The sequence below is a fragment of the Adiantum capillus-veneris genome, chromosome 13 (assembly GCF_014529385.1).
Source record: "Adiantum capillus-veneris isolate H3 chromosome 13, ASM1452938v2, whole genome shotgun sequence".
Taxonomy (NCBI): domain Eukaryota; kingdom Viridiplantae; phylum Streptophyta; class Polypodiopsida; order Polypodiales; family Pteridaceae; genus Adiantum; species Adiantum capillus-veneris.
Window position 1 is genome coordinate 73,046,679 of NC_140943.1, and position 15,613 is coordinate 73,062,291.

General features: G+C 40.4%; 1 protein-coding gene across 1 annotated transcript in view; it reads right to left on the reverse strand.

The window, feature by feature from the left end:
* The window catches only part of LOC147444246 (DCL-like protein), a 37,302-nt gene extending 35,234 nt beyond the window's left edge, over positions 1–2,068 (reverse strand). The window contains exon 1 of the mRNA XM_086526934.1: positions 1,493–2,068. Within this exon, the coding sequence (XP_086383060.1) occupies positions 1,493–1,921 (429 nt within the window). The 5' untranslated portion in view covers positions 1,922–2,068. The remainder of the gene's footprint in view (positions 1–1,492) is intronic.
* Between the last annotated feature and the right edge of the window lie 13,545 nt (positions 2,069–15,613).

The following is a 15,613-nucleotide window of genomic DNA, read 5'->3' on the forward strand; positions in this document are numbered from 1 at the left end:
ATTATGTGTTCGAATGATTCGCATTGTTCGAGTGTTTCATTGATGCTTTCCTGTATTTTAGTCACCGTCCTTATGTGATCCCTTTTCATAGGCATGACATATTGTACGATGAACACAATTCACTCATGAATGAGTACGGATGTATGCGGATTACTCATGAAAAGCTGAAATGTTTGCATTCAAGGAATTCACATTCCATGTCTCTTCCTTGGCATGACATGGTATCCGAGAAACGAGCCAAGTGAATAAATTAAGAGTTCATCAGAGAATTCCAAAGATTCGCACTGATGTGCCAATGAACAAGGGAGGCCACGACAACAACCAACGGGTCCCAAGGCAAAACAAATAGGACAAGAAAGGTAAACTAGGTCCACCAATAATTTTAATCAAGGGCAGGAATTTCTAGCTCTCAATGCAAAGTGGATGGGGAAGAGAACCTTGCAAATTCCTTCAATTTTGAGATGTACCTTTAGGCTTTTAGATTTTTAGTAGTGACTATTCCTTAAGTGCAAATCGAATCGGCAGGTTAGATTTGGTGCAGTACATGTTGCACAAGAGGGGAGCAACTCTACTCCCTTTTCACAGGTTGCCTACATTAAATAAATTCACTAATTTCTCCTTGAAATTTGGGATACTAATGGTCTGACAATATTCTCAAGAACAGCTTTATGAAAATATTTACATTGAATTGAAAATTTCCTTGATTGAACTGGCTACATGTACTCTTTCATGTGTGTATTCTTAGAGTATGTGTGGAGAAAGATGAAATTTCTACAACATTTTGAATGATTTAATGAACTTAGTGCATCTAGACATCTATTAGAGATCAACGAGATATAGATGTGATGACTGAGTGAATGTGATTCTAATGCATTAAGATTTCTATCTGAATGAGATGACTAGAGACTATTGTGAGTGCATCAAGAGTTCCGAAAGGATAAGATGGCTACACAGAGCTCTAGGTGCATCAAGAGTTCTGGACTAGATGAGATGGCTAGATTGAATGATTGAAACGCGAAGTTTAGTGTGAACTTGCTCTGTGAATGTACTATCTAGTGGGGATGGTCATGGACATGTTTTGCTTGAAAAGTGTGAAAGGATATTAATCTAATACAGACAAGATGTTTCCTTAGTCTTCAAAATTAATCAACACCAACGTAGAGGGGGTTCAGGGTCACCTATCATCTTGAACTTGATTATTGCGCGCAATGCAAGTTCTCGATCTGAAATTTACCATTTTACGACCCACCATTGGCATTCAATTATCTAAATAAGACATGGCCATTTCTTCACTTGCAATTTTTTCAATCGATGCACTTCCGCTCACCGTGTGCCATATAATGATGACTTGCAACTCAAATCATTAAAGAAGAGGCGAGCATGACATTCAAGACTCTAAATAAGCCATGGAAATTTCATAATTCGATAAATTTCTGCTCGATGCCTACCATGTAATCATGACTTGCAATCAAGGCATTAAAGAAGAGAATACCTTGTTCACATCAAGATTAAGAGGCCAGTTGCGGAGCAGTTCGTAGAAGTAATTGAACATGTCCATAGAGGAAGAGAAGACTTTTGGTCCAACTTTTGCTTCAGACGAAGGGACAGAAGCCTTATCATCATCAGCAGAGGCAGGGGTCTTTACATTGTCCGCTTCTGCCTCTGCCTCTGCCTCTGCTTCTGCCTCTACCTCTACCTCTGTAGCTGCAGCCACAGCCGCAGGTTCCTCTGATTCTTCTGCATCCGTTTTTGCTTCAGCCACTGCTTCTGTCTCTCCTTGAGCTGGCATCTCCGTCTCTGCTCCTTCCGTTGCATCCAAGGAACGAGACTTCTTCTCAGGATTTTCCTCTGCAAGCACATTCTCGCCATCCTCTCGAGGTCTTTTCTTAGCCTCAGCACCGACGGCCTCCATATCGGCCATAGCTGTGAGCGTGTGATGAGAATTGAGGTTTACAGTATTAAACCCTCCTTGTAGGATATGTAGGTCTCACGATCACCATCAGGGTGTGCTATGTACCTTAGGCTGGGTTCAGACTGAACCGGCGGAATAAACAAGTCTTCGCAAATCTGCCGCTTTGTGCGAACAGTGTGGAGGAGGAAAAGTGAAGGGGGTTGAGAGAGGCCATAGGGGGGGGGGGGGGGGGGGGGGGGGGGGGGGGGGGGAAAAATGGAAGGCCCGACGGAAGAGTGCCTCAACTCCAACCAATCAGATTTCGCCATGGAACATCGACGCCCCTTTGCATTTTCTTTCGCCGCCTAGTCTGAACCCACCCTTAGCGGGGGCATGCTCCTCAAAGGGACGTGCGGCTACCCAGGTGGATGTTTTTTGCAAACCAATTACATACGCGCAAGGTGCTATGGGCGGGGTTCAACGAGGGGAAGGGGTTGCCCATTAGACAGGCGTTTTTGGTCTAGAGATAGTAGCCACGTTGGACTATAAGACCATGACATCTGCTGCATATGATAGGGAAAGTCCATGGCGGCATTTTCTATTGGATAAGCTCATGCACTAGCTCGTCCGTTCGGATGTATGTGACATGGGCCTTAGTATCATCACATAATGGCAAGTCCAAAAAAAAAAAACAATAGTTGGAAGGAATCTTCCGCCTCACCCCGCTTGACTCTCCCATAGCCTCCTCAACCCCTCCCGCAGCCCAGCAAACACAAAAAGAGAGAGACATCTGAGAGAGAGAGAGAGAGAGAGAGAGAGAGAGAGAGAGAGAGAGAGAGAGAGAGATTGAGCAGCCCTTGGTAGTAACACCTCTTGTTTCTAGAACCTAGGACACTTGGCATTGTGAAGAGATTGAGGGAGAAAAAAATAAAAAGAGAGAGTGAGAGCATCTCCAAAAATTCTCGGGCAATTTTGATTTTTTTTTCAGCTCAAGGGGACATATTTACCCAATGTTCTACTCATCCTAATGCTCTAATTTTTTATGATTTGTCTGATTACTCATCATCAGGGGTGTGTTAAAGGTTTGCAAACGATGAGGTAGTGTTAGAGACCCGTTAGAGACAACCTCAATATGGATTTATCACAACCCCATTAATGATTAGACAAGCTGGTTGTGGTAGAATAGGCATCTACGCTCATGCCCTTTTTCTCTGTAAGGTTTTGAATACCCCTAACCCAACCTAAAAATAAAAATAAACTTATAGTTATCTCAATCGATAAATAGCATGTTTGATACTTTTTCTCTCTTGTGGCAGTGCACATTAAACCCACAAAATGTCTCTTGTTCTTGTTGTGCTTTGAATTATGTGCACATGTGTAAGGCCAAGGGTAAAGTCTGGGTAAATTCTGAAACCAAGCTCGAGGGTTGCCTATAAAAGAGGCATGAGGATAGGAGGAGAGTAGGTTTTCAGAGCCCAAGGCCTCACATTGGTATCAAATGGATTTTTGGAAAAGAAGGGGCGTGATCTGTTTGGAGCTTGCATATGCATGCAAACCATAGACAAGACGGTGGGTATTATTGGCAAGCAGTGTGGGCAAGACCTCTAACCCACAAGGGGCGGTGTCATCAACCTGCACGAAATTAGCCATTGTCTCCCTTTGTGGATTCACATCGGGCCAAGGTTTGTTTCATGTCACTACGGGTTTCACATTGAAGCACCCCTTTGTTTACCTTTTGGGCGTTATTTTGGCCAAGGACGCTTTCTCATGGTGGGGTTATCCCCTCATAAATTAAAGTTTTTGAGCTTCTTCCCTCCTACTAAGCATTTTATTTCTATGACCCACAACAACTCAAAAATTATAGCAGCATCAACCAATTTCAAGGAATGGGAATTTTCCACTACCTTTCAAATTCGGACAATTGATGGATTCTACTACTGACAGGAGTTCCAAATTCAACAATCTAAAGCTCTTTCAAGCTACAAACGGATTCTACTTCTTATGCGACAAGGCTCGGTAGTTGGCGGCGTTTGGAAGCCGTAATCGATGTTAAAAGTGAATTTGGAAAGCTCTATAATTTTTTTTGGCAGAAAGTGATTTTCGGCATTCTGCATCGGCATCAACAAATTATTTTGAATTCATGGCTTTGATTAGCAAGGCTGATCGATCTCCGATCACTCTTTAGTTTTGCCAGGCAATTTTTCAAACAAGGTAGTCATCTTTTCTTTCTCGCACAACATCTTATGCCACGAATTCAGATATCGACATGCATCATACTTTCAATTTTGAAACCTTGCACCAGTTCCACCTCTTGTTGCCCCGCAGTCGGCCAGTCCCACGGAGAGTGTCCATGGGGAAACTAGCCCAAAAGATAGCATAGAACTACGTGATATGTAAGAATTTAGGGCCATGCAAACAAGCATGTCTATTTTAGATTCCACTATTGCACAGTTGAATGTGAATGTGAGAAAAATGTCTGATATGCTTGTGCAATTCATGCAACAATCAGCCAAGGACCTAATTAATGAGCAGACTAGGGTTTCTTCAACTCCCGTGTGCCTGGAATAAACACACCTAGTTTGTAGGAGCAAGGCTCCAATCTAGAGGGGTTGTCAAAAAGAGGTAGATGACTTGTTAAAAAATACCAAGCCAGTGATTTTTTGAGGGGAGGAAAAGTAGCACAACAAGGTTATTGTGAACATATTCCTGAACGAATGGGACGGTACTCACGATCTTAGATGAACTCCAGATGTAGTCAAGGCATTGCAAACAAGTCTAACACTAGAGGGTAAGGCCTATAAATGGTGAATGTTGCTGAAGGAGAAGGGCATCATACCATAAACATGGGTGGCCTTCGAGGATGTGTTCAGAAAAGAACTTTTGTCCATCAATGAAGTGGACATAAATTGGATTGAATGGGACAAGTGCTCTATGCATCAACATAAGACACTACTGGAGTATATCTAGCACTATCGTAATGTGCTCCTCGAGTTGGAGGGTCTAGATGCCTTCCATGAGGTGTGTTTGTTCATCCGTGAGTCAACACAAGGTATTAAGAAGCACATTGAAACCCAGGACCCCAAGATGCTTGAGGAAGCTATAGTGCAAGCGCATATACATGATGATCCCGATGAAAGACATTGCATAGCATACACATGCCTAACACTTCACATGCAAATGCACAAGCATCTCATGGACATACTAAGAGAAAATTTGTAGTAGTTGAATCTGATGCATCCAAAAAGCCCAAGGGGCCTAGGGGCCATTTGTCTAGTGAAGAATTTGAGAAACCAAAGAAGGAAAAGCTATGTCTTACCTACTTAGGAAGTGGACATGACAAAAAGGATTGTCTCACGGGGAAATATGCTACCCAAGGTAAACAAAAAGCAGGGAACATGGTGCCATTGCTTCCCCTAGAGTCCTCTTTTTGGTTTTTTTATGTGGAAGTAACACACACTGAAGCAAGGCACTAGTGCTATATTACGGCCTCCATGTGGAAATTGGCTTTGGTTCACACGAGCTGGTGCACATGCATGGGTTTATTCAAGGTCACAAGGTGAGAATCTTGGTAGACCATGATGCTTTGCACAATTTCATTAACTATAAGTTAGTGAGAGGCTCAATTTGTCCCACATCCCTAGTTCACACTGGTACAAGTTAGCTATGATTAATGGCCATGATGCCAAAGTGTGGGATACACAAGTAAAGGATGTACCGATGGAGATTCAAGGGTATCATATGTCCTTGAACTTCCTCCTCATGAATATGGATCAAGCAAATGTGGTACTACTTTGTGAGTGGTAATATGGGTTAGGATCAATTTTAAAGTGTAACTATGAGCATAATAATTTGATGTTTGAATCCAATGGCGTGCACATCGTATTGTTGGGAAAAAAGGATGTTCCTTCCTCGCCACTTATATATAAAACCAAGCTTATGAAGCTCGTTTCAAGATGAAATAGAAGAACTCTTTTTGTGTTACTTGTTGTGTCATTTTTTAATCAAATATTGATAATGGTTTAATAAATGACAATTCCTTAATGCCGCATTCTTATCTTATGAAGCTCTCTTTTCAAGATGAAAAAGAAGAACTCTTTTTGTGTTACTTGTTGTGTCATTTTTTAATCAAATATTGATAATGGTTTAATAAATGACAATTCCTCAATGCCGCATTCTTATCTCTCTTCTCTTTCAACTTTGGCTACTTCTCTATCACTAAAACAAGCAAATGTTGCTAGTGAATTAAAAGAACTATTAATGGAAAACAAGGATGTATTTACAAACGATTTACCCCACCAGGATTAACACCGACATATCTATACGGCATAAACATGGTTGCAAGTAGTAAGTTGGTTTAGTAATCCACCCTACAGAACGAGTCATTTTCAGGCTGTTTAGGTGGAACATTAGCTTGCTAACTACCTCAATAGAGGGTTCATTCAACCAAGTTCTTCAACATGCATCTCTCATTTTGCTAGTGAAGAAAAAGGATGGTAGTATGCACATGTGCGTAGATTATCATGGCTTAAATACGATTATTGTTAAGAACAAGTATTTGTTGCCTTGAAAGAATGTGTTATTTGATAAACTCACCCATGCTCGTATCTCTGCACAGATAGATTTGTGGCTAGGGTATCATCAAGTACGCATTAAGCTTGCTAATAAACCCAAAACTGCTTTCCGAACAAGGTTTGGACACTATCAGTTATTGGTTATGTCCTTCGGGTTGACCAATGTGCCAGCTACTTTCATGATGCTTATGGAAAATTTGGTATCATCCTAGTGTATAGTGCCTCTAAGGAAGAGCGCTTATAGCATTTGAAGCAGGTGTTTGAATTACTATGGAAAAACAAGTTATATGCCAAGGAATCCAAGTCATTTTTTCAACGATGAGATTCAATATTTTCTCTCAAAAATCTAGAAGAGCTTTAGATTTTCTTGGAATTTGCAGGTTTTTATCAACCGTTCATTAAAAACTATGCTCACATTGCTATTCCTATGACAGACAACTCGAAAACCAAGGGGAAAACCTTTCAATGTGGAGAAGCTCAACAACAAAGTTTTGATGATCTCAAGGTCTCCACCTCTTGCTTTAGTTGTTGTAGACTCTATGAAACCATTTGCGCTAGATACGGATGCTAGAAATCATATTGTTGGAGCGGTCCTTCTACATGAGGGAAGACCAATTGCATTTGAAAGCAAGAAATTTGATTCTACACAAAAAAATTATTATGCTTATGAAAGAGAACTTTATGCAATAGTGTCTGCTTTGAAAACATGGCAAAAATATTTTTATGGGGCTCAATTTGAGATTGTATTTGACCATGAGAGTATAAAATGGTTTACACAATAACCGATTTGAAGGGTCAAAAGGCCATGTGGGCTAAGATGCTACAAACGGGAGAGCGGAAGGCCCTACAAAATATCAAAACTAGATACTATAGTTGATGAAACACACAAATCTGCATACCTATCAACCATCCTTGCACATAATCAAGTTGTACACAAGCAGAGAGAGATAGAGAGTGGGAGAGACCGAGAGGGCTCGTGTGGATGCACCTCCTAGAGTAGAGTGCTACGTACAGTGAGAGAGAGAGAGAGAGGAGAGGAGAAGGGAGAATAAAGACACAAACATTGGGTGCAATCTCCCCCCGTGCAAGAGTGACCATTTCCCTCTTGCACGTATTTGATTTATAAATTTCTTGAATGGTCAAATTGATTACAAACTGGCCGGCCGATCATAAATGGCCAAGGCTCATAAAAGAGCACTTGAATAATAAAATGTACATAAAATATAATATCCTTTTGCAATAGCTTAGCTTGCTCGGGCCTTTTTCACTTGTCATCTGCAATAAATATCAATTCCATAACATACCTCTCCGTTGAAAAGCAACTGTCCTCAGTTGCAAAGATAAGAAAGGATACTTGTCAAAACAGTGATTAGAAATCTGTGTCAAAAAAATAGGATATAGTAAAATTAATAAAACTAAACAACATTGCTTATGCCTCCCATCATCCACATACTGCCTATTCTAGTGTCCCATACCACTAGAATAAGCAATATATGTCATACCCTGACGAATCAAGGTATCATTGATCACACTCATCATCATCATAATCAATTCTCTTCAAACTCAAATCAAATCCATAAATATTGTCACGAAAATCCAAATCCAAATCCAAATATTCTTTATTTTGTATACCCGGGTAACAAAATCATACCAGTTACAGTGGTGGCCAATCAACACTGTAGCATGATTTTGTGATCGGTGTTGCCTAAATCGGCGAATCTGCACTAATGCTCCTAAATCGACGGATCTGCGTTTAATTTGTTCAAAATAGTGAAACTGTAATTTATAAGTGTGTTGCCTAAATCGGCGGATCTGCATGTAGAACTGGTGTTGTCTCAATCAACAAATCTACATCAGGATGAGCATTGACACACTGCCTAAATTGGCGAATCTATGTGCTTGTGACCAATGGACTAGAGAAGACATAAAAAGAGAAAAAGAAAAAGAAAAATTAAAAATTTGAATACATGTTGGACACCACATTGGAGTAAGGTTAAGTAACACAGTACTTACAAATTGTTGTTTATTAACTCAATGTATCTCGGGTCATGTGAGCATCTACATAGCTCAATGTGAGATGATCTCAATGGAAATTCCCGATTCACTTCAAGTGTGTGGTCTTGATGGTACACGTGCATTAAACCAAAATAAAAGTGGATAGGGCACATTCTTTTCCAAAAAATGTGAGGGTAAAGAAATGTGGAGCTATGAACCACATAAAAATAAAACTGTAACCAACTGCAAATACAATGCTGACAAGATTGTATGTTACTTTTTTTTTGTTTTTTTCTAATAAAATAAACTGTAAAAGTCATGACATAATAAATCACTAGTCTTAAGTAAAATGACAACTTGAAAGGATCAAACAAGGTCCTATCAAAATTGCCAGATAAATATATGAGATAGTTGCTAATATATATTTATTTATTTATTTTTAATTTTTAATTCTCGTCCAAGGCCTCTATGTTGTTAAAATATTTATTGGTAAAAAATATATAAACAAAAGAACACCCATGAGTGTCATAAGTGAGAAGTGACAATTGCAGCCTAAATCTTTTCTTACTATTGGATTTGATTATATTGATAAAGCCTAACCATGTACAAACAACAATCTGCGACTGCATGTAAGTTCAACATTTTTAGAGTTGCGTCACAACGTTGCTTTTTTTTTTTTTAAAGGGACTGAACATTTTTCAAGAGATGAGAAAATACACAGAGATGTCCTGAGAGATGCCAGGACAGAACCAACATGGGGAGAGAAACTACATTTTGAAGTACAACTTCCTCACATACATAAGTTGAACATAAATACAATTTCTTTGCATACATTAAATTGAACATAAGTAACCAATGTGCACTGCATACAAATAAGTGAATGTCCATGAGGATTTAACCTACCGTAAACCTATGCATACGGGCTTCTCATATGACCCTGACTCCCACTTTGTTGTTAATATGATGCGCTAGTTACTGCCACATCTGCTCGTGAGGAGTCTCAAATACCAAGGTAGAGTCCGCAATTTTGTTAAGGGGGGAAAGAGAGAGAAAATGAAATGAAATGAAAATTAAAATTAATCGTCTTCAAAAGGCCATGAGACCAAATTAATACAATCGTTGAGGATCTAAACCAATGCTTGGGTAAAGAATAAAATGAAGTAAAACGAAAGACTAAAGGTCTAAAATTATCGGAGTAAACCATCATCATCATGGTCACTGCCCGACATTGTCGAAGAAAGTATTGCACTGCTCGTTGAAGAACGTCATCAATGTTCGCCGTTGTAAGCAGCGATATTGGGAGGGGAAAAAGTGAAATGTTATGTTACTCGTCGTCAAAAGGCCAAATTTACATATTAGGCCAAATTGATACAATCGGTGTGAATCGAATACAATGTCTGGATACAAAATAAAATGAGGTAAAGAGAGACCAAAATGGACCCAGTTGAAAGCAACATCCCTATCGCGAATGCCTCGGGAATGCCGCGTCATGCAATATCCGAGAAAGTATTGCATCGGGCACCGAAGAGATTTGCTAATGTCCGCCTTGAGGAATGTCCGCCACCACTAGAAGTAGTATATCCCATCAAATAAAGGGTCTCGAGAGTTACGAAGAGGGCAAGCCTCTAGTGCATGGTGATGGGTATGAGGAGTCGTTGGCAAGTGAGGGAGAGATAGATAACCACTATGATAAACAGAGAGGGAATGGTCCGCTCCATCATAGAGATAGAGAGAGCGAGAGAGTGATGTGCTCGCACAACCAGGTCGATGCACACCTCCTGCGTTCCCTCCATGTGTTCAAAGACATATGCCTGCCAAGAAGAAAACCATGGCCACTGCTCCAAGTCGAGAGTGAGGTAGAGGAAAGCAGCCTGGATAGCTGGGTGCACTAGAAGTACTGTGTACAAGCTAAAAGCAATGGGTGTGTGTGTGTGTGTGTGGCTCTGAGTTGTGAGAGCATTTGGCCACCAATCGCCAAGGAGAGAGTGAATGAGACTGCGAGTGGTCATGCGACACCATTCACAATTGTGGTGAGTACTACATGGCTGTTGGGTCATGGGCGCAACCAATCACTGGAAGCCGTTAAAACTGACAAGAGGGAGAGAGAAAAGTATCGAGAACTCGCATGGCAGTGGCCGCTAGCTGGGAGGTGGAGAGAACTCCAGTTCAGGAGGGGGGGTGCCGTTGTGGTTGCTAGCAGAGGGGAGCGAGACAGGAAATATGAGATAACAAGTGGTGGGGGGGGGGGGGGGGGGGGGGGGGGGGGGGGGGGAGACTTTGGTTGACTGCTCCTTATTGCTTGCGCAGCATGTAATCAACCACCGCCATTCACAGCGATCATGGCAAGCGTTCACAGTGAGTTGGAACTTGGAGTTGGTGCCGCCATGCAAAAAGGTAGAGAGACTAGAGAGAGAGAGAGAGAGAGAGAGAGAGAGAGAGAGAGAGAGAGAGAGAGAGAGAGAGAGAGAGAGAGAGAGAGAGAGAGAGAATTCCTGAACTCGCATGCAATGATGGTCATTGTTGCGTGACGGGCTACAACAGTGAATTGTTGGGCGTGCAACTGATCGTGAAGTGCATGCGACCTTCTTGTTTTGGTTCAACACGTGATGAAACCTAATTTTCACATGGGATAGTTTCCTATGACTCTTCTGCTTCAGCTCTGTGTGCTCATGAACGCAAAAATGAAATGGTGCGCTGAGGTCGAGATCGGCCTAGTGTGATGTGAAACTATGCTCATGGCGGGATCGGCTCCTGCGGCGGTAGTTTGGAGGATGCAAACAAAAACAAAAATAAAAATAAAGATAAAAATAATAGATGGCTTTGTCTTTTTTTTAATCATGAAGATCTTTCTATGTTGCCCTTCTATTGAGTATCTCGATTTCCTCTTCTCGATCGAGAGGTTTAGTTGAAACTCATCTAATTAATGTTAGAAATCTCTCGTTTCAAAAACTTCTTTATTTTTCTTCTTCTATCTCTCCTAATACAATCCTCACAATGTCCCTTCAGGTGATCCCTATGATAAAAAAAACATACCCTCATTCTCCTTTTTCTACAATCTCTTTCTCTTCTTTAATTTAATTTACCTAGTCGGGATCTTAATTAAGTTAACCAGTTTCTAATTCTATATTACATCACAATCCAAGTAGTTGGGAAAGACACAAAAAACATATAACTTTTGATCGAGAATCATGTTAATGAAACACATAGAGTAAACACAAAAACTTAGCTGCAATATTTGATCATCATGAATTGCTTCAAGGCCATGTTTATTGTGCTCATAGGAGCGTATTGCTAGCTCTGATACCACTGGTACAAACGGGAGAGTAGAAGGCCTTGCAAAATACCAAAACTAGATACTATAGTTGATGAAACACACAAATCTGCATACATGTCAACCATCCTTGCACATAATCAAGTTGCACACAAGCAGAGAGAGACAGAGAGTGGGAGAGACCGAGAGGGCTCATGTGGATGCACCTCCTAGAGCGGAGTGCTATGCACGATGAGAGAGAGAGAGGAAAGGAGAAGGGAGAAGAAAGACACAAACACTGGGTGCAATCTTCCCCCGTGCAAGAGTGACCATTTCCCTCTTGCATGTATTTTATTTATAGAATTCTTGAATGGTCAAATTGATTACAAACTGGCCGGCCAATCATAAATGGCCAAGGCTCATAAAAGATCACTTGAATAATAAAATGTACATAAAATATAATATCCTTTTGCAATAGCCTAGCTTGCTCAGGCCTTTTTCATCTATCATCTGCAATAAATATCATTCCATAACATAAGATTCTTTAAGAGTATGATGCAAAGCTCCACTATCGTAAAGGAGGATACAATGTGGTGGTTGATGCTCTTAGCCATATGCTTGAGATCAACTTTATTCTCTTTACAGAGGTTCAAAGTGAGTTTTTGGAATTGTCAAAGGAAAATATGAGCATGATGAAACATACTCTAAAGTGTGAAGCCATGTGAAAATGAGGGATCGTTCTCACTCCAATGTTGGCAGTGTGTCTTTTTCCTCCGCACCCGGATCTCCTCTTTTAAGTGATGAGTTGCAAAGATGGAAGAATTTTTCCATAGATGAGGGGTACCTACTCCACAAGAGGAGAGTTTGTGTACCGAAGGATGTAGACATTTGGCACCAAATTCTTTATGAATGTCATGACAATCCTAGCGCAGGACACCTTGGCATAAAGAAAACTTATGCACTCGTACAACGATAGTTTTACTACCAAGGTTTATATGCTCAAGACTATGTCTTGCATTGCCAAAAATGTCAAATTAATGAAGCAAAGCGCTAAGTAGGAGGCCTCTTACATACTTTGGAGATTTCCAATGGTAAATAAGAAAGCATCTCTATGGAGTTTATTGTGGGTTTATACACTCAAGACTATGTCTTGCATTGCCAAAAATGTCAAATTAATGAAGCAAAGCTCTAACTAGGAGGCCTCTTACATACTTTGGAGATTTCCAATGGTAAATAAGAAAGCATCTCTATGGAGTTTATTGTGGGTTTACCGATCAATGTACGAGGTCATGACTGGTTGATTAAACTTTGCAAATTTATTCCAACCAAGTCCATGATTGAGAGTCCAAAGTTAGCACAATTATTTATTGACAATTTGTATTGACTATAGGAATTGCCCAACAATATTGTGAGTAATCATGATTCCAAGTTTAATAGTCATTTATGAAGGGTTGTGTTATAATTGGGCACACAACTCGATATTAGTACTGCAAATCATCCAGAAACGGATGGTCAGACTGAACATGTTAATCAGGTGCTAGAGGATATGCTAAGAGCATACGCTAGCAAAAAGCAATCTGAGTGGGAAGATTATTTCCCTATTCGAGAGTGGGGATGGGAATGGAGGGAACTTTTTCCAGATTTTTGTTCAATTTAGCAATTCAAAGAAAAAGCTCGCTTTGCTCCAAAATCAGTTTTTGGAGTAAGCTTTCTCTCTCTCTCTCTCTCTCTCTCTCTCTCTCTCTCTCTCTCTCTCTCTCACACACACACACACACACACACACACACACACTCACTCTGAAAATCTATAAAGTTTCTTGTTTTATATATTCAAATATAAACAAAAGAACTGGAGCACATATGAGACAACTCGCTCTGAAGATATGGCTCTGTTTTATGGAAATGTAGGCGAAATAATGCTCTTTTTTCTCATTTTACCTTCTCCTGTGCATGCGATCGCTGCATAGCTAGCACTTGCTCATTGCACTTTACACATTGAAATAATGGATTTGCTATGCATCTGGTTCTCAAACAATAATAGCAATATTGGATGATGGCATGGATGAGCCACATCCGTAATAGTGATTGGGCACTGTTTACAAATGGGGCAAGCATTCTCCTTCAACTTTGTCCTTGACATTTTCTCACTTGAGAAATGGAAAGTTGTTACCATATACACGTGGTAGTGATGTTCGTGAACACATTTAGGACCGTCGGGGCATTTTTTTCCTCACTAGGAGGTTTTTTCCCTCGTGCATTGTATATACGCCCATCACTCTAGGGCTATCTTATCTTTCCATTGCACACTAAGTAAAACACTCTTTGTTGTGTGCCTTGAGCTTTCTTCATTTTCTCCAAGCTGTGTTTTTTTTCTTGCAACCCTAATTCCAACCATTGGTATCAAAGCAGATTGTGTCCTCTCGGGTTAGTCACGAACAACTCCAACACATGCTTGCTCATTTTCTCCAATTTCTATGAGCTATGGCGAGCATTCTTCTGCTCAGATTTTTTATTCGAGCTCATTTTGACCTCTGTTTTCACTACAAGCAGTATTGTGCATGCAATTTTGTCATTTTATGCAAATTTTTTGTCAATGCCATTTTTTGCATAACAGGTCCCTTACAATCTTCTACTGTTTGTGCTATGTAGAATGTGTTGTTCCCGCTTTGTTTCTCCTCTTTTTGGGAAGTTTTTACATTAGGTACAACATTTTCCATGGTTGACAACAACACAAATGTGTTCAAGATGTTTGTTGATGAGGATAGATTGGATGGGGACAATTATCCTATGTGGTCTTACATGATGCAACATGTCCTTGTGTCAAAGGGTGTCTAGAACATTGTGCAGGGCATTGATGTGCGTACAAGTTTAGAGGACGTAGACGATGTTGAGGATGTGACAAGTTTGGTGGCAGGTTGCTATTGCTAGAGTTGTTATGCCTACGGTTGAGCAAGCTCGTTGGGATGTAAAAGATGCACAGGATCATGCATTGATTGCGTTCTCTATGAAGCGCACAATTACTCACCACATTCAATAAAATCTACAAAACAGGCTTGGGATATTCTGGCTGGTCTTTATGCAAGTCGCAATGAGGTAAAAATTGCATAGCTGCGTAAAGAGCTAGAGTCGAAGTATAAGCATGAGGAAGATGACATGAAAACTTTCCTTGCTGGTGTCAAGGATATCAATGAGCAACTTATTTTTGCAGGTGAAGTCACTTCAGACAATTCCCTTGTATAGACTATTATTGATTCCTTGTCAGGTTCTTACTAGACTTTTGATAGTACTTGGAGACTTATGACCCAAGGAAAGCATGAAGTTGTCAAGTTGGATGCATTATGCACATTGCTATTGCAAGAGTCTCTTTCCAAAAAAAATAGGACTAGACAGAGTGCATTTGAACATGCCTTTATTGTTGCTCAAAGAAAAGGTGGTAACAGTAATGTAGCCACTTCTCATGGTTCTTCTACGAGTGGTAAATCACATGTTCCTAATGCTTCTACTGGTAGCAATTTGTTTGAAATTTTTGGTGAAAAGGGACAAAAGAAGATGCGTTGTCATTATTGTAAAGCTAATGATAATCTGATCAAGTAGTGTCCTAAGTTGAAGGCCAAAGAGGCTAAGAAGAAAGAGGCTAGTTCCACTACTAATGCTGGTTTCACTACAAATGAAGCTATTGTTGAGTCTTATGTGAAAGGAGACTGTGATGCTAATGTTGATGCAGAATGGACTTTTAGTGCAGAGTGCTCTTATGAACCTTCTATCCATGATGCATGTTTGTTAGTTGCTACAGATGCTCAAGTGTGGTACTTTGACAGTGGTGCTACAAAGCACATCACCGCTCATCGTGACTTGTTTACCTCTCTCAAGGATGTCCCTCATTGGAATTCAGTCACTTGTGCTAAC